This window comes from Protomyctophum parallelum, assembly GCF_964188405.1.
Source record: "Protomyctophum parallelum genome assembly, chromosome: 1".
Taxonomy (NCBI): domain Eukaryota; kingdom Metazoa; phylum Chordata; class Actinopteri; order Myctophiformes; family Myctophidae; genus Protomyctophum; species Protomyctophum parallelum.
In genome coordinates, this window is record NC_139697.1 from 94,628,505 (window position 1) to 94,648,512 (window position 20,008).

At 42.6% G+C, this 20,008-nt stretch overlaps 1 protein-coding gene across 1 annotated transcript; it reads right to left on the minus strand.

The window, feature by feature from the left end:
• Nucleotides 1–1,161: 1,161 nt before the first annotated feature.
• Nucleotides 1,162–11,419, minus strand: vps26c (VPS26 endosomal protein sorting factor C). Its single transcript, XM_083769686.1, has 8 exons — nt 11,186–11,419; nt 9,771–9,914; nt 8,817–8,966; nt 7,280–7,360; nt 5,344–5,418; nt 4,883–5,033; nt 2,750–2,902; nt 1,162–1,717 (listed from the first exon to the last, which is right to left on the minus strand). The coding sequence occupies exons 1-8, from the start codon at nt 11,243–11,245 to the stop codon at nt 1,635–1,637; spliced, it is 897 nt and encodes a 298-aa protein (XP_083625812.1). The 5' UTR covers nt 11,246–11,419; the 3' UTR covers nt 1,162–1,634.
• Between the last annotated feature and the right edge of the window lie 8,589 nt (nt 11,420–20,008).

Sequence of the window (20,008 nt, forward strand, 5' to 3'; positions counted from 1 at the left end):
ATTATAAAAACATTTCGTCTCTGACTAGGAGTAAATCATTGTGGTGTTACTTGTGCTGATACACCGTAGGAATTCAACTTCCCACCCAGCTTCACCCAGTGGAGTGTTTCTCTAGTGAGTGACCGGGGAGTGGAGCAGTTTATTGGTCTGGACATGTCTGAATTAAACCGTTAGACCGTTATGCTTGCCAGGCAGGATATGTCTAGCCATTCAGCTAGGGGCTCACTGTTTACAATGATATGCATTTAAAAGCCTGTCTATTTAAATTAAATCCCCTCACATGTATGCCAATTAATTACATCCTGCACATTATGCATTTCAATCAAACTGAATTCTTACTCGAGAGTCCGGGGGATGGCTACAATGTAAGTTATAAAGGTTATATTTATGCAGTTGAAATCTGTTAAATATTGTATTTTGATGTGGTGCACAATTAAATTGAATGTTGATACGGCACAATTTTATTATAAAATCATGGCACATGACGTCAAAAAGGTTTTGTCGACCCGTGAAGGTCTAACAACTACTCTTAATGCAATGACACAAACTCTCTAAACAGTACTACTGTTCGGCCAGTAGGAGGCATCCCTGCTCGGCCAGGGGAGATCCTCTTCACTCGATGAGCTTAATTTGTCTCATGTGGGACACCTGGGTTTTGAATCCAGGGTAGGATCAAGCTTTCTTGGGTAGGATATGTTGCACCTCAAAGTTTAAATCAAATCTATGTCGCAGAACCACCCTACAACAATGCACTTCTGTCACTGGTCCTCAAACTGTCTCGAGCGGGACATTATAACATGGGACTGGGAGATAGTGTATTTGTAGGCTATGTAAAAGTTGAATGACAAGTTAATTTCACTACAATTGCTCAATTAGTATGAGTTTATGCATGGTCATTTATCAGACTACATTGAAAGAACCATTGGCCTCAATCGGTCTGCCAAACCCATCTAGTGTCAACTGACCTTCTAGATTGTTGTTGCTCTTCAATACAGAAACAAGATATTAACCTTCCATTTATTATTCCAGAGTGATGTATCTCGGAGCCATTTTTCAAAGCAAACCATAGTGCGTGAGGTTCTTCTGTGAAGACAATCTTTCTTTCATTTTGTACAAGATAAAAATCACTTCCTTGAGAGAAACTGGAATCGATTTGTCATAGCTATGCCATCGTCTTTTAATGCAGTATTAAAAAAACAGTCTGTGTACACAAATGTAACCTTGGAACGTCTTCAAATAAAACAATTCATGGACAAAAATAGTCCATGGAGAAAAGACAGTTTATTTTTTTTAATGTCTTTGTACAAAATGTAAACATGAAACAATTCATGGCCAAATGGTCTGTTATGTATGATTTTGGTGGACAATATTTTAGACCATTTATTTTGACAGTTGAAGCTCTTTCAGAATTAGAATTAGATTCTTAATTAGTAGCTAACTCGGTGCAGGAACAACAGACGTTCCTTAAAGTTTTTTTTTTTTTGAGTAAGTGGTTTGTGTGAGGATAGGAAAGTGTTTTCCACAACATATAGTCTATATCTTCACAAACACACATTGTGACAACATGAAGTACATTTTATAGTGCGTTTGTGGTCCCATGTTTGGTCTCTCTTCAGTCATGTGGTCTCCCCGTCTCACACTCGACACAGCTTCAGTGGAAAGTTCTCTGTGATCAGGTGATCGTCGTGAAGGACGATGACAACGTTCACCTCGAACTCTGCAGGAGACAAAACATGTGTTCAATGGGCTCTCTATGCACACCTGGGTCCCTACCTCCTTCACAGGTGTTACCGATGATACTAATGAAGGCTCTGTCCCATTCTGGTCAAACAGAGTCAGGGTGCTGCTGGTGTGCATGTTGGCTCACTGGAAACACTGCTACACCAGTGGGTCTCAAAGTGTCCTTCAGTGGGTTTGAAATGGCCGTGTAGTCTACTCTGAGAGTGTAAGGGTCCATTTACCAGTAGGGAGAGTTATTCTTTGTGTATAGAGTGTATATCGGGGACAAAACTCAAATAGCGTGGCAGGCTTGAAAAGAAGTACCTGTTGTAATAAAAGGTACTTTATTACAAAAAGGTTAAAACGCCAACATGCATTTAAAAAGGCCCCAATTGACACAAGGTAACAATGCAGACTGTTGGCTTTCATTTGAGGTTGAGGCAGCATCAGATGGAAGGATATAAAGGATAGCCCCATTTATACACTGTGTTAGCGGAACAAAGTGGCTCAACTGAACATGAACATGTACACAAACCTTATGGGTCAGAGTTAGAGTAGCACTCGGGATGTTTGTGATAATCAGGGCTCGACACTAAGGTCTCAGAGGCATACTGTATGCCCGGAAAAGTAACTTTTCCATTATAAAATGATAGGTAAACTTGTCAAAGCTTGTCAAAAGAAAAAAAAAAGAGTAGTATTGTTCTGTATAAATAGCTTATAATAATATATGCTATTTATGAAGAACAAGTTCTGGGGCAAATGCATTCCGTCTTCAGTAAATATTATTTTACTGAAGACGGAATGCATTTGCCCGCTGGGCAACCTGAAAGCAAACTCCACTTCCTGCCCGACAGTTTTATATATATACGCCACAGGCAGTCGGGCAACCGTTAAGAGTCAACCCCTGCCGATAAGTTCATGGATTTATGTAAATCTTTGATGGTCCCACTCCCCAGGAAGATTAGCCGTCGCCTGGCCATCAGCCGCTGGGGATCCACTGAACAAACGATAGAACAGCGATACGACGTACCCACTTTAAAGTTGGTGGTTTCCAGGGTGGGGCAGGTGAACAGCCTGGGGAACACCATGTATATGGGGATGGAGAGGCCTTGGCAGATGTCCCCTTCTGCTATCTGGATGTTCTGGATCTCTGTGGCGTCCCTGGCGTAGCCTTCCGCACAACCTGCAAATTGACGACATGCGTTGAATTAATTAACAACACTGTGTGGCCTTCGACACAACCTTTACATTTTAACCCATTTAGACCCGAAGACAATTCTTCAAATGCCTTCTAAATCCTGACAGTTTTCTGAAAAACCCTATGTTTCTATGTCAGTGGTTCTCATTTCATGTCAAGGACCCCAACAAATATATGTAATTGGCCACCGACACCCATCTAAAAATATGTTGTTCCAGGGACCACCCAGAAGCAAATACAGCAGCCAAATACATATACTTTGGGGGTTTCTTGACATGCAAACATTTGTAGAATCGGCCTCAGGCCCTAAAAGGAATATAGTTTGCCCATTAAAAATAAGTCAGGGTTTGTCACATGGAGAACATGACAGATCATGTTTTAAATTAAGCTCATAGATGTAATGAAATTACCTTAGTCCACATGTCTCCACCCTGACAATTAAATGAATGTACTTAATAAGTAGTACCTGAGTAAATAAATATACTTAGTTAACTGCCTCCAATGTGTGTAAAGTGTACACTGTAAATCATACATGGACAACTGGCAGCCTGGGGGCCACATGCGGCCCCCACCTTCACTTAATGTGGCCCTCAGGTTAATATCGCAATACTGATATATTATTGATTTCAGCTGTTACAATTCCAAACATGTGACTCGCTTTAATTACTTCTGTCTAAATTAGTATTATTAAAATGTTAGTGTTGTTTTTTTATGTCCAATGTATTAGAATTTAGTTCATACAGTTATGTTACTTTTCAGCATTACAATTAAAAATGAAAATAATATTCAGTTTTCAAGCTCAAAACACGTCGCAGTGCGACGCACTTTGAGCTTGTGGATCGGCCATTTTTGCTCCGAACTGTATGCAATGTGGCCCCTCCTCTGGAGTGAGTGTGTAAATATAGTGGCCCTCTCCATCGTCAAAGTCGCCCGCCCACCCGCCAACCCCTGCTGTAAATGAAGCAGACGGTTACCCCACCCCTGCTGTAAATGAAGCAGACAGTTACCCCACCCCTGGTGTAAATGAAGCAGACAGTTACCCCACCCCTGGTGTAAATGAAGCAGACAGTTACCGCACCCCTGGTGTAAATGAAGCAGACAGTTACCCCACCCCTGCTGTAAATGAAGCAGACGGTTACCCCACCCCTGCTGTAAATGAAGCAGACAGTTACCCCACCCCTGCTGTAAATGAAGCAGACAGTTACCGCACCCCTGCTGTAAATGAAGCAGACAGTTACCCCACCCCTGCTGTAAATGAAGCAGACAGTTACCCCACCCCTGCTGTAAATGAAGCAGACAGTTACCCCACCCCTGGTGTAAATGAAGCAGACAGTTACCCCACCCCTGGTGTAAATGAAGCAGACAGTTACCGCACCCCTGCTGTAAATGAAGCAGACAGTTACTGCACCCCTGCTGTAAATGAAGCAGACAGTTACCCCACCCCTGCTGTAAATGAAGCAGACAGTTACCGCACCCCTGCTGTAAATGAAGCAGACAGTTACCGCACCCCTGCTGTAAATGAAGCAGACAGTTACCGCACCCCTGGTGTAAATGAAGCAGACAGTTACCGCACCCCTGGTGTAAATGAAGCAGACAGTTACCCCACCCCTGGTGTAAATGAAGCAGACAGTTACCGCACCCCTGGTGTAAATGAAGCAGACAGTTACCCCACCCCTGGTGTAAATGAAGCAGACAGTTACCGCACCCCTGCTGTAAATGAAGCAGACAGTTACCCCACCCCTGGTGTAAATGAAGCAGACAGTTACCCCACCCCTGCTGTAAATGAAGCAGACAGTTACCGCACCCCTGCTGTAAATGAAGCAGACAGTTACCGCACCCCTGGTGTAAATGAAGCAGACAGTTACCCCACCCCTGGTGTAAATGAAGCAGACAGTTACCGCACCCCTGCTGTAAATGAAGCAGACAGTTACCGCACCCCTGCTGTAAATGAAGCGGACAAGTTACCGCAGGTCTCCACTCTGACCAGCTGCAGCTCAATGCTCTTGATGGGAACCTGGGAGTTCTCCACCATGATCTCTCCGGTGAGCGGCTGGCTGATCACGCAGTTGGTGGCGTCCAGGTGGCCGCGGATCACAAACTTAGGCAGCGAACTCCTCTGTGGTGAAACAGCAATGTTCACAATAGGATTAAACCCATTCTGACCTGAGATCAGATTCTAAAAATGTCTTGTTTGAAAATGACAGTTTTCTGAAAAAGCTATGTTTCTATGTCAGTCGTTCTTAGATTTTTCAAAAATAGCAGACCTACAAGCTACGAGCTTGTAGATCTGCTATTTTTCAATAGCTAAAGCATAACGTATAATGCTGACACCAAAAGGGGTTCCCACCCAAAAATGGGTTAAAGAACTCCTCTATCATTGAAAGCAAAAAATAATGGTTCACAATAAGATGTCTCAGTGTGCTGACCTCTCGAACGTTGTGCAGAGTGTCGGGGGTGATGGTGAAGTCCACGGGAGTGGGCGTCAGCTTGGCTTTCTGCGCCTGAGAGGAGCAAGCAAAGTTTTTAAATAATTGTAGTGTAGTAAACGTACAATATTTTGTCTCTGAGATGTAGTGGAGTAGAAATAAAAGTATTGGAATTTGGAAATACAACCGACCTTGAGTAAATGTACTTAGTTCATTTTTGTACTTAGTTCATTTAATTTTGGACAAAAAAATCACACCCGTGTGAACTGAGTGGTGCAACTCCCCCCCCCCCCCCCCCCCCCCAGCTTCTATCTCTCTCGCGCTCTCTCATTAGCAGGCAACAGTGCAGCACTATCTCTCTGTCTCCGTTTCTGGCACAACAGCACCACTTTTGCCCCTACTGTCTGGTACTCATTGTCACATAGGTTAACACATAGGTTAACACGGACATTGCTGTTATAAATGGTAAATGGTAAATGGTGCATTTATATAGCGCCTTTTATCCAAGGCGCTTTACATAGATTGTGCATTACATTCACCCATTCACACACACATTCATACACCGATGGCAGCGGAAACCATGCAAGGCACCAACCAGCACATCGGGAGCAATTAGGGGTTCAGTGTCTTGCTCAAGGACACTTCGACAGTAACTCTGGGGGAGCCCGGGTTCGGCAACCTTACGGTTACCATCCAGGCACTCTACCCCTGAGCCACCGCCGCCGCCCCTGTTCCTTGGAGTGGTTGCACGGTGCACCACTCAAAAACCCAAAATAAATCGTTTTTCTCCTCTCCTCTCCTGAACAGTTAGTCTTGGCGCCATGACCGTATCGAAAATAGTCACATATTGTGTCAGCGTGTGCGTGTTGTGTTGTGCGTTGTGTCTTCTGAAGGACAGGTGACAGTGACCTCTCACCTGACAGTGACAGTGACCTCTCACCTGACAGTGACCTCTCACCTGACAGTGACAGTGACCTCTCACCTGACAGTGACAGTGACCTCTCACCTGACAGTGACCTCTCACCTGACAGTGACAGTGACCTCTCACCTGACAGTGACAGTGACCTCTCACCTGACAGTGACCTCTCACCTGACAGTGACCTCTCACCTGACAGTGACAGTGACCTCTCACCTGACAGTGACAGTGACCTCTCACCTGACAGTGACCTCTCACCTGACAGTGACCTCTCACCTGACAGTGACCTCTCACCTGACAGTGACAGTGACCTCTCACCTGACAGTGACAGTGACCTCTCACCTGACAGTGACCTCTCACCTGACAGTGACCTCTCACCTGACAGTGACAGTGACCTCTCACCTGACAGTGACAGTGACCTCTCACCTGACAGTGACCTCTCACCTGACAGTGACAGTGACCTCTCACCTGACAGTGACAGTGACCTCTCACCTGACAGTGACCTCTCACCTGACAGTGACAGTGACCTCTCACCTGACAGTGACCTCTCACCTGACAGTGACCTCTCACCTGACAGTGACCTCTCACCTGACAGTGACAGTGACCTCTCACCTGACAGTGACAGTGACCTCTCACCTGACAGTGACCTCTCACCTGACAGTGACAGTGACCTCTCACCTGACAGTGACAGTGACCTCTCACCTGACAGTGACAGTGACCTCTCACCTGACAGTGACAGTGACCTCTCACCTGACAGTGACCTCTCACCTGACAGTGACAGTGACCTCTCACCTGACAGTGACAGTGACCTCTCACCTGACAGTGACAGTGACCTCTCACCTGACAGTGACAGTGACCTCTCACCTGACAGTGACAGTGACCTCTCACCTGACAGTGACAGTGACCTCTCACCTGACAGTGACCTCTCACCTGACAGTGACAGTGACCTCTCACCTGACAGTGACCTCTCACCTGACAGTGACAGTGACCTCTCACCTGACAGTGACAGTGACCTCTCACCTGACAGTGCACCATGAACTCGCACGTCTTGCTCAGGTCTTTGGCCAACAGGGAGCGCTTCATGTCACAACGTAGAGTATACTGGGAACAAAAAAACATGCTTCATTATTCAACTAATGGGAAAGTTATGGATAGACTATGTGTGCATAGCCCCCTAATGCACACATGCAGCACTGAGAAAGACTTTGTACACGGACAACAGTTGTATTATTTATATATTTTTGTAAAGCCTTGTTTGTTTGTTTGTTTTTTCTGTTAACTGAAATGTTGTTTTTTTTTCCCTTTACATTCTGCTTTCTCGTTTTTCTGATTAGTTTTAGTTTACTGCAATAACCCTGCTCAAGACACGCTCATATCAAGCCAAAGGCAATTTAAACACACCGTTTAAATGAATACGTATTAATGAATACTAATTCATATGTAATATAGATCTGTGTTCCATTTTAACCCTTTTTAGGGGGGAACCCCTTTTGGTGTTAGCATTACGTTATGCTTTAGCTATTTAAAAACAGCAGATCTACAAGCTCATAGCTTGAAGGTCTGCTATTTTTGAAAAATCGAAGAACGACTGACATAGAAACATAGCTTTTAGAATCTGATCTCAGGTCAGAATGGGTTAAAAAACAGCAGCTATACAAGCTGCCAGCAGGTCACCTAGAGCCACACGAGCTGCTAGTTTTGACACATGGGGAAACAATCTTGTGAGAACTGCTGATTTCACTTCTAATCTTATCAACCTAATCACCAGTATGTTCTTAGACTAGGACATTTCCACATACTGCCTACCGCGGGTAAGCCACTAAGAAATGCAGAAGTGAAATGACTTACATGGCCGGTTAAGACCGATAGGAGGTTAAGGGAATTACGTGGCCCGGTTAAGACTGAGGTTAGGGTTAGATTTACCCGTTACGGTTACTAATAGTCGGACAACGCGACCAACAGACAATGTCAGACAATGGCTGACAACTTCAGTATGTGGAAATGTCCATACTGGCTGCATTGATAACGGCTGATGACGGACATTAAATACGGAGAGAACATCCGGAACCGCTCGCATGTTTAGGTCATCATTAGTGTTAGTCTAGTTTTAGTCGACTAAATATAAGATTTTAGTCGATTAAATCTACAGTTGATTTAGTCGGACAAAATATATATTTGGCGGGCCTTGATGCCGCCAGTTTTTTTCACTTGCTGAAAATAGATGATCTAAAAAAAAATATATAAAAAAAAAATATATATATATATATATATATATATAAATATATATATTTATATATGACGGAATCGTCAGCATATTTAGTCTTAGTTTTAGTCACCATGGCCTAGTTTCCATTTAGTTTTCGTCAGGTAGTCGACGAACATTTTCCCCGTCTTGGTTTTCAGTTGACGGAAACAGCACTCCATGGTAGGTCTCATAGACATCTATAGATTACCTGTATGTTGACAAATACTCCATGGTAGGTCTCATATACACCTATAAATTACCTGTATGTTGACAAATACTCCATGGTAGGTCTCATAGACATCTATAGATTACCTGTATGTTGACAAATACTCCATGGTAGGTCTCATATAAGACCTTGTTGTTCTTGGTGTTCAGGGGGAACTCAAAGGGGATCTCCGTCTTGCCTCCGGGGACCTTCCCTGCCTTGGCCACCTCCATGTTCACATTGATCAGCTGGATGGGCTGGTTTCAGCACAGCGAGCGAGATAGTCAAGACAAAACGTGATCATCACATTTATACAAAATACTGAAATCGTGTGGAAACCTCATATGTGCAAAACGAGGGGGGAAATAACACTATGTTTCAATGCATGCCATTGCCATGTAGTAATTATTTAGTGACATGCTCTTCTTAATCGTTCTCTTTGTTTCAAAACCTATAAACACACATCCATTTTTGCTTAAAAATGTCTTTCTTTAATTAGCTAAAATCATATTGTGTCGCACTGTGAGCTTACGCACGCGCGCACACACACACACACACACTCTCTTGCACAAGGAAAAATGTGCTGACCTCATCACATTTGTGCTGACCTTGAAAATAGCAGATCTACAAGCTCATAGCGCGCCACCGAGGACTATAAAAGAAGACATAGGCTACTGTATCACAGGTTGCTTTCTAATCACTTGCTTTTCGATGTCCACGGTACATCATTTTATAAAAAGGTATCGTTTCTGTCTCAGGCAGAAACGAACGGGAAACGGTGGACAGTCTTGTGATACTTGGCACGTTCAGAAACGTACTTTGTGGTCTTTAGATACCTTTATAAAATGACACAGTGTACACATCGAAAAGCAACACAACAGACATTCAGAAATAGTGTTCATGAGCTGGTCACCGGGCTCTCATAGACTCAGTGCATTCCACCAAACTTCCGGTGAGTAGTTTGGCTCCCATGGTGCGACGGATCTGCCGTCTGGAATTGCGTGATAGCGGAAAATGTCGTTGGGTGTCTTTATCTTCTTTTTCATACACCTTGCACTGACCTTAACAGAGTTGTAGAAGGCCTCGAACACACCCACGCTCTTGGAGCTCAGCTGGAGGTTGACCACGCCTTCCATGGTGAGGGAGATGCCTTGATGCTGCACCGCCTCTTTAAGAGCCAGGACCACCACGCCTGCCAGGACCTCCTGAAAGACCACGTGACACCCATAGAGTATAAAGAAGGATAGAGACCCCCCCCCCCCCCCTATTCATGTCAGTGGAAGTTGCTCAGTGGCGTTTTGAAGCACCCGGAAGAACCGGCTACTTCCGCATTTGACCACCAAATTGCATTTTAGGAAAGAAAACTATACATGATGCGATCGAGTATTCCAAGGGTGCGTTTTTCCTATGGAATATACATGAAACATCACAGGCAGCCACTCGGCCTGTATGTAGGCTAGCCGCAATTTGCAACTCTAGATTTCTTTACAATGGGTTTAATCTAGAGTTCCATCCACTTCCTATTCATCATTTTTGGTTTGTGATCTGCTTGTCTTAAATGACGTTAAACTCACCAACATTGCAGCTGCAGTCCAAGCTTGAATTATCCTCTTTCAATCTGCCGAGCTTGTTTTTCATAACATTCTATTAAACAAGCGCTCCCCCTCACATCTTGTTTTACGGCACGTTGCAAAAATACAAAATGGCTGGCTCGGAATGTCACTCTTGGAATATTTTGGACAGAAAGTAGCTCATAACATGTCTACGGGGGATTTTTATGAAAAACAAGCTCGGCAGATTGAAAGAGGATAATTCAAGCTTGGACTGCAGCTGCAATGTTGGTGAGTTTAACGTCATTTAAGACAAGCAGATCACAAACCAAAAATGATGAATAGGAAGTGGATGGAGCTTGTTGCAACTCTAGATTCAACCCATTGTAAAAAAATCTAGAGTTGCAAATTGCGGCTATATGTAGGCTAAGATTTAGAACCTCGTTTGAAAATGTCAGAATCGATAAAATAGGCCTGATGCTGACACATGTAAACCCAACACGTCACATGTCATGTGATAGCCCTGGTCCAGTGCTAGTCATGTGATTCCAGTCTCGTGACATTAAGGAAAAGGAAGCCACTTTATGGACTGAATGTTGATCTATCCTCAAAATGTAACGCAATCACACAATAATATTACAACACAATAGTAATACAATAGTATAACCCGATAATGCAATAACCTACCTAAGCATATTATTTTTTATCACAGTGTGTACAATGGGCACATTTCAGACGAAAGCACAAGTCAAGATACAAAAACTGTTACTTTGATAGGACGAAACCATGATAAAGCACTAAGACTCCATGTTCAATTCATCAGAACATTTAAAGGCGTACAGATAATTATGAAAAACAGGGGATCATAATCATCATACCGTGCACACACAGTCATTAAAGGTTAATGGAATACAACCAGCACTCACCCCTTCATGATAAACCTTGTTTGCTCGTTTCAGTCTGATGTCCAGAGAGACGCTCGACATTGTTGTTGTGGGTCAACATGTGCATCAACCACGAATTGAGCTATAGATCAATCGATCGATCGATCTGGTTGTGATGTTTATAATAATCTTAATACATGAAACAGTATAGCTCACTGAAGCTCCATGTTCTCATACGCTGTATTATTTACTTCCTAAAGAGTAAGTTGCATTCTACTATTTATTTTCTGGGAGTCTGAGACGCTGCGAGGCGCTTTGCTGCCCCACGCAGGCCCTGCTGCAGTACTGCCCTGGTTTTACCCTCAAAGATGTTGTTGTGAGTGAGTTAAGATGTTGTTGTGAGTGAGTTAAGATGTTGTTGTGAGTGAGTTAAGATGTTGTTGTGAGTGAGTTAAGATGTTGTTGTGAGTGAGTTAAGATGTTGTTGTGAGTGAGTTAAGATGTTGTTGTGAGTGAGTTAAGATGTTGTTGTGAGTGAGTTAAGATGTTGTTGTGAGTGAGTTAAGATGTTGTTGTGAGTGAGTTAAGATGTTGTTGTGAGTGAGTTGGGTTTAAAAGAAGACAAACACAAGAACAAAAACATCGTAATATATTTTTTTTAAATGGTCATGAATCATACATAGCCTAAGCTAAAGAAAACAGTGGAATATAATGTAACTATGCTATATACACTATAGTGCTATGTAAAATGCTATTTTAAGTTACAGAAGTTGTGTGTGTGTGTGTGTGTGTGTGTGTGTGTGTGTGTGTGTGTGTGTGTGTGTGTGTGTGTGCGTGCGCGTGTGCGTGCCGTGCGTGTGCCGTGCGTGTGTGTGTGTGTGTGTGCACTTGCTGCAGACCGTCAGAGTTAACACTCACTATGTAGGGCAGGAGGAACTTTAGCTTCTTGTCAACAAGAAATGTGTGAATACATCCAAAGCACATGATGATGTACTTAGAGATATGAAGAGCTGACATGTCACTAATCAACACATAGACGAGAGGTCACAGAGCAGGATGTACAATACCATCATGCTTATTGACCAGAAATGATGACACGTGTTAAACCTTCAAGCCGACAAGCCTGAGCCTTGCTAAGCAGTGGCGTGCACAGACATTTAGAGGGGCAGGTGCTCAAGTGAAAAAAAGGGCACCTAGCACGTGGAACCGGCCGGTTGCCTTAACCCATTCTGACCTGAGATCAGATTCTAAAAAATGTCTTCTACATCCCGACAGTTTTCTGAAAAAGCTATGTTTCTATGTCAGTCGTTCTTCGATTTTTCAAAAATAGCAGACCTACAAGCTTGTAGCGCGCCACTCGGTGAGCATGTATGAGCATGTATGTAGTTATTACGTCACCAAACTCACCATGTCGCTACTCATAATCTGGTGAACAAATACAAAATGTTTAAAATGTTTTGTGATATTTTAACATTAAAGAAGAGTACCTTTAATATATTTTGATGAGAAATATTTGTATGGAATATTAGGCCAAGTATATGTTGGTGATGGTGTGATAATATTAAACATTAGTGTTCTAGTTTAGGTATGGGCTGCATATAGGCTTATTATTGTATGTTTGTTTTAAATATGATCTTTGTTTCATATTATTACAAAGATATCAGTGCCCCTGCATTTTTTGTCCTTCATTTCTTTCTTTGATGAGGTTGTTTCGCGTGTTTGTTTTATTTTGTGCAAACCAAGTAGTTGAAAGTGTGTGTGTGTGTGTGTGTGTGTGTGTGTGTGTGTGTGTGTGTGTGTGTGTGTGTGTGTGTGTGTGTGTGTGTGTGTGTGTGTGTGTGTGTGTGTGTGTGTGTGTGTGTGAGAGAGAAATCCCTCGGAGCACCTGCTGCGCCCCGCTTGTTTTACTGCTGTTTCCAATATGACAGCCACATAAAAACACTGTACACACACACACTGTAACTGTCAATCATGTAGCTGTGGAGCCAGGATAGGCTATAGGCTGGGTGTGGCTGTGATCGCTCATCTATTGAACATCATTATTGAATCAATCCATTTCTCCACAGTGGTCTGTACGGCTATCAACACACACAGGCTGTGAGGCTTGTGGTGGAGCGGGGGGAGGGGGGGGGGGGGAACCTGTGGGGAGGGGGGGGGGGACCTGGGGGGAGGGGAGGGGGGGAACCTGGGGGGGGGGGGGGACCTGGAGGGAGGGTTGGTGCGTGTGCTTGACTGCTTGTGTGTGTGATTGTGGGTTCATTATGTGAATTATTTAGCTGGGGACCCCCTGGAACCCTCTCAAGGACCCCCACATTTATGATCTCCTGGAAAAGTGGATATGGCCGTTTTTAGCGCAATGAGTTGTAACAGTGTTGTTCAGTGTTGTTGAGATTGTAGATCTGTATCACTGACGCCGTTGTATGATAAGTTATGCTTAATAATGAGATGTGTTGCATGTCTGTGAGGACGTGGGTTTATAAATTATAATTATGAGAATAAACATAGCCTATGCTAATTATTTTTATTTTTTATTATTGTTGTCGCGAGACACGGCCAAAGCATTTCCACGGGTCCCGCCAAAAACGTTGAGAACCCCTGCAGTAGAGCAGCACTATAGACTAAAATGCAGCCAACCTGTTAATTTAAAACAAAATATTTTCATTTCATGTGAGCTCTGATAGAAATCGTAGTTACTCATGATTCCCATCCTGGGGCAAATAAATAGCAGTGAAGAGGAGAACCAATTAAAGGTCATCTTTCACGTGTATTAATTATTTCAACAGATAAACTTCAAATACAACCAACCATGCTGTTGTTCCACTGAAGCTCATTGACTTTGTTATGTTCCTCCTCAGCTCTCCATGCTACACCGTCACATGACACCATGGGTAAGACTGTGTGTGTGTGTGTGTGTGTGTGTGTGTGTGTGTGTGTGTGTGTGTGTGTGTGTGTGTGTGTGTGTGTGTGTGTGTGTGTGTGTGTGTGTGTGTGTGTGTGTGTGTGTGTGTGTGCGTGCGTGCGTGTGTTCTAGAGAAGATTTTAACCTCTGGCCTTTCACCTTTAACCTCCAAGGAGGTACAGACAGAAAACCAGATATCAACACGCGTTCGTTTTGCATGATTATTTCCCATAACTTGTGCCAACCTCAGGAATAAATACACAGCATAGAGTTATAATTATCAATATGGTTTAATAATAAAAGCCGTAATAACTAGTGTACATTTATGTTTGTCCCTATGTCTACAACATTATAAATTGAGCCTAATACAATAGTAATGAATCAAATATGGATATGGACAAATGTTACCGACAGAAGTCAACGAATTAGCCACCGGTAGACCTCTGGACTCCCCATTCAGTCAGTGACATCGGTGTCACATCGCTACTAGAGAGTAAAGATTCCATGGGATCCAGAGATATTTAATAGTTCCAAGGTATATATATACCAAGGTATATAGTCCAATCAGAATAGTTCATTTCTTCAGGGGGTGCAATCTTGGCCATCCTCCCTCTTTGAAGTTGGTCCTCTCCTCCGGACTCTGCTCGCTGGGTGTGTGGGTGTATGTGATGTGTTCAATTAAATGTGCCAGTCATTATGAGATCATCTTTATGTGTGTGTATGTGAGCTTTCTTAAATGTGCCAGTCATTGTACTCTTAGATCAACTAGTGTGTGTGTGTGTGTGTGTGTGTGTGTGTGTGTGTGTGTGTGTGTGTGTGTGTGTGTGTGTGTGTGTGTGTGTGTGTGTGTGTGTGTGTGTGTGTGTGTGTGTGTGTGTGTGTGAACCCTGTACCGTTTATGTGTACCTCCCCTGCCACTGCCATTTGTTTGCACAGTCCGGTCGAGAGGCCGTAGGGAGGATGGGGGAAGATGAACCGTCGGGTAAGTTGAACCACCCCCTGTATCTTTAAAACTACACACATGAGTTGTCATGTGACCTCAAAATCAGGACACACCCACCATTTCAACCTGACTGTGAAGATGAGAGACACATGGACAAAGTGGAAAGTACATTTTACACAAAAAAGTGTTTTTTGCTGGTCAAAGTAAAAAAGAAAACTTTTCTGGAATAATCATTTTTATGTTAAAGCAAAAGCACCCAGGTCTAAACTTATATATCATGCATGTTGGTGATATAGCTACCAATGTATAAAACCCATGTGAATCATTTAGCTAAACATTAGCCTGGAGCATTAAGCTGGCCATGTTTTGTCAAAAAGTGGCCATGGGGCAAGTTGAACCAATTCCTTGGGGTAAATTGAGCCAATTTTCTTAATGTGAATCACCATTCATATTTTTGTATTAAGTATTTGCTACTCAAATTATACTGAATGACCTTTAATTTGGATGTTTGCAAATGTTTGCAAATGTGCTATATTGTATTAACAATATTGCAAATATTATAAGGTTCTGAATAACAAACTTTATTTAATTGTCTTTATATTGTTTCAATAATAAATAAACAGATAAATAAGACTATTTGCAAAAGGGAAAACTGTTATTAAATTATTTTCAATAAGTGAATACATTATCTGTTCAAGTTTAAGCTCTTTACATTAAAATATCATGTGGTTCAATTTTGGATCAACTTACCCCTTACCTGGGGCAAATTGAGCCACATGACCAGTTTTTTTGAAAAGGTCATATTTTCATGGCCCTTTGAAATAGCTGCTTACTCATCATTGCAATTGATAGAGGACATCCTGAAATATGTGTAGATCATTAGATTTGACTGCCATCTCATTTTGCTTTGCTTCCAGGACAACTTAAGTAAAAAGTGGTTCATCTTCCCCCATCCTCCCCTATTGACCTGCTTGCCTAGAGAGAGAGAGTATGCGTGCATGCACAAGCGTGCACGCGTGTGGAAGACTGGGAGAAAGATGTGTCTGTGTACTTTAAATACTATCTATAGCCTAGTGTATAGTATATCCTTAATTGTTTACTAATTCCATGATTTTAACTTGAGTGAGGCCTGGTAAATATGTATTAGTATCCTACATGAATACATATCATTTTCTCTTTATGATTACCTGTTTATTCCCTATATAAGGTAAATACTTTAATACCGGTAATAGCTTGAGTGGTAAATATACCTTGGTAATACTAACTAGAGTGGTATTTATACCCTAAACGTGTGTGTGTGTGTGTCTTTGTGTATGTGTGTGTGTGTGTGTGTGTGTGTGTGTGTGTGTGTGTGTGTGTGTGTGTGTGTGTGTGTGTGTGTGTGTGTGTGTGTGTGTGTGTGTGTGTGTGTGTGTGTGCGTGCGTGCGTGCGTTCGTGCCCGTCCGTCCGTCCGTCCGTCCGTCCGTCCGTCCGTCCGTCCGTCCGTCCGTCCGTCCGTCCGTCCGTCCGTCTGTCCGTCTGTCTGTCTGTCTGTCTGTCTGTCTGTCTGTCTGTCTGTCCGTCTGTCTGTCTTGCTTAAAAGTAAGTGTGTATTTCTAAAAGTAAACCAACTCAAGTGTAATGTCTCACTTTATCCAGAGGTGGAGCCCTTCCTCATCTCAGCCAACGATGACAACCTGATGAGGATCAGGACGGCTCCAGCTCCACAGAGCTCAAACAGGTGAAAACCATTGGACATAATTAACAACACATCCTATAGTAATCCTATACAATATTCTACACGCACTGCTTTTGATCTGCTGGAATGTATTCCAGTCTGAGACTAACACAACTGCTGTGGTGTGACAGGACTTGAAGCGTGCAGTGTCTCTGGACTTTGACTATCAGCAGCAGCAGATCTACTGGATAGAGTTGACACAACGGTCCTCTTACATCAATGTCATGAACATCAACGGCAGTGACGTCCAGGTCAGTGTGACAACGACAACTATGAGGATGAATGCAGGATACTTGTTGTATTTATACTAGTAGTAGTACTCAGTGTACTTATAATACCCAGTTGGGCAGTAACGAGTTACTTGTTGTATATTACTGTAATATTATTATTTAACCCAGTAACGAGTACTGTAAGGTATTACTTAACCAAAAACATGTAATGTGTAAAAAAAAAAATAGCACATATTTCATATTTCTCAGAGTACAGTTGTGTTGGCTGCCTTTTGAAAACATTTAGTTTAAAAGGTCAAGAGATTTAAGTTAAATCTCTTGACCTTTTAAACTAAATTACAGCAGTTAAATACTTTAACTGCTGTAATTTATATAGATATCTACTGTACACAATGTGGAATATGCAGCACAAAAAGATGAGACTATTTTTGTTTTATATTATTCAGTTTGACTCAGTTTGATTCAGTATATTACTCTTGATATTGAGAACCACTGAGTTAGTGTACACACGCATGCACGCACGCACGTACCCCATGCAGCCCACACTCTAACTATCATAATGTAAGAATGACGTCGTGGTGAGTATATTCAGAGTGCATGTATGGTTCATTAACAGGTCATTCACGACACCTTGACCATCACACCACGCCCACGGGGTCTGGCTGTTGATTGGATAGGAGGAAACCTATACTGGACTGACCCTGTGCATCACACCATAGGGGTGTCCAAACTAAACGGGTCGTACCCAACAGTCCTGCTCAACACTGACCTGGACCAGCCATGGACCATAGCTGTGGATGTACGCTACGGGTAAGAACACTGTGGTGACATCATGAACCACACACTGAATGTATCAACCATCCTGTGAATAGGGCTGTCACGTTTACACTTTTACGTTGGTTAATTGTCACACAAATAATTGCTATTAACAAATTGAATTGTGTTTTTGACATTGAACATTAAAACACATGAATCAATTTTAATTTCAGATTGCTTTTAAGGCTTCGTAATCAAACATTGCACAGGACAGATTATGACAATAAATATACAAAGACATATACTGACATATTTAATAGTATACTTTCCAAAAGAATATGTTAAATAAATAAAGATACATTTAACACACACACACGCACACACGCACACACACACACACACACGCACACAAACCCACACACCCACACACACACACACACACACACACACGCACACACACACACACACACACACACACACACACACACACACACACACACACACACACACACACACACACACAGAAAACATTGTTCACTTTGTTATACTCTATTGTATGTTAAAGCAGTATTTGTACTACTTTAATCCTGCATGTTATAACAGTCTGACTCTTTGTATTTGGGGTTCTGTGTGTCTGTAGTTGTGAGTCAGGACCAGGGGGGCAGTCAGCCAGATATTTCGTGAAGCCTCATTTGAAATCGGTAGTTCATATAATGGCCTGTTGTGGCGCTGGACTGGACCCAAAAAGCCCCATAGCTCCATAGAGGCCCATGTATTTTGGCCCAACTTCACCTAGACTGTATTACCTTAATAAACATGGTCATGAATACTTTCTTCTTCCAGTCACTAGTTTAAAGTCTCATTTCTAATGTCATAATATTCTTTTTGGAAAATTATGGTCCCATTAATTAAAAAAATGACCATAAAGTCGCGTATGTTCTGAGGGGCGTGGCTACCGTTACAGTCTATGATCGGGATTCCCCTCCCACTCAAGAGTCTTCTCCTCCCACTCGAGTCAAAATAAAAACCAACGGAGAAGAAGGGGGGAAGTCCCGCCTCGTTGTCTGGGCAGCCAATGACCAGCTGGTACAAAACGGAGCCAGCCAATGGCCAGCTGGTACCAAACGGATCTAGAAAGATGGCGACTTACATCAGGAATTAGCATATTATTACAGGCTTCATTTTACGTTCATGTTAGACCCGGGGAACGCTTTGTCCATATTTTTTACAGTCTATGGTCAGGACAGCATCAGGTCTATTACTGTGTTTGAGGATCACATCTATTGGACAACCTATTCTTCTTATACGACCAGCTCCATCTACAGAGCCAACAAGACTCATGGTATCAACAAGACCAGAATCATCAGCAAGCTGAACAGTCCAAATGACATCCACATCTACCACCCCTCTAGACAACCTGAGGGTCTGTACCACCTGCTGTAACACTCATTATTACTCATGCATTATGTTTCATGTATGTTCATGTTCTTCTGTATTGTTGTATTAATTGATATGTTTTGAAACACACACACACACACACACACACACACACACACACACACACACACACACACACACACACACACACACACACACACACACACACACACACACACACACACAGTTTCGACAGTTTTCTAATAGCTCACGTTTCTGTGCCAGTGCCTCAGTGGTACTCCATATTTCATGTCAAGGACCCCCAGAATTACATATGCCACCGACCCCCATCTGAAAATATGTTGCTCCAGGGACCCCCCCGGAAGCAAAGATTTGAGTTAAAAACGTTTTAAGATTTGAATTTCACGATTAAAAGAAAATAGCAGACCTACTGTACAAGCTCGTAGCACGGCCGCGCTATGAGCTTGTAGATCTGCTTTTTTCAATAGCTAAATCATAACATAATGCTGAAAACACTAAAAGGGGTTCCCGCCCAAAATGGGTTAATACATGAATAAATGGAAGATTAAAAAAAGGAAATTTTAAAATTGTTCAATTTCACAATGCATCGCGGCGGGATGTGTTGTGAACTTGTAGAACAGCTGTTTTCATTATGAATACAGGTGTTCCTTATTATTGTTTTACTTACACACATCGGCGTGTCTCTTGGTTACAACAGGTTTATAAAGCACTGTTGTAACATGGTGTGTGTTCTCATATTCCTTACATGTGTTGCATGTTTTCTCCACCCTGCAGTGTCTGGTCATCCATGTCAGACCAACAATGGAGTCACCTGTGTCTGCTCTCACCTGGAGGAGGCTACAAGTGTTCCTGTCCCACCGACTCCTACTTGTCAGCTGACAACAAGCAGTGCATGTCCAA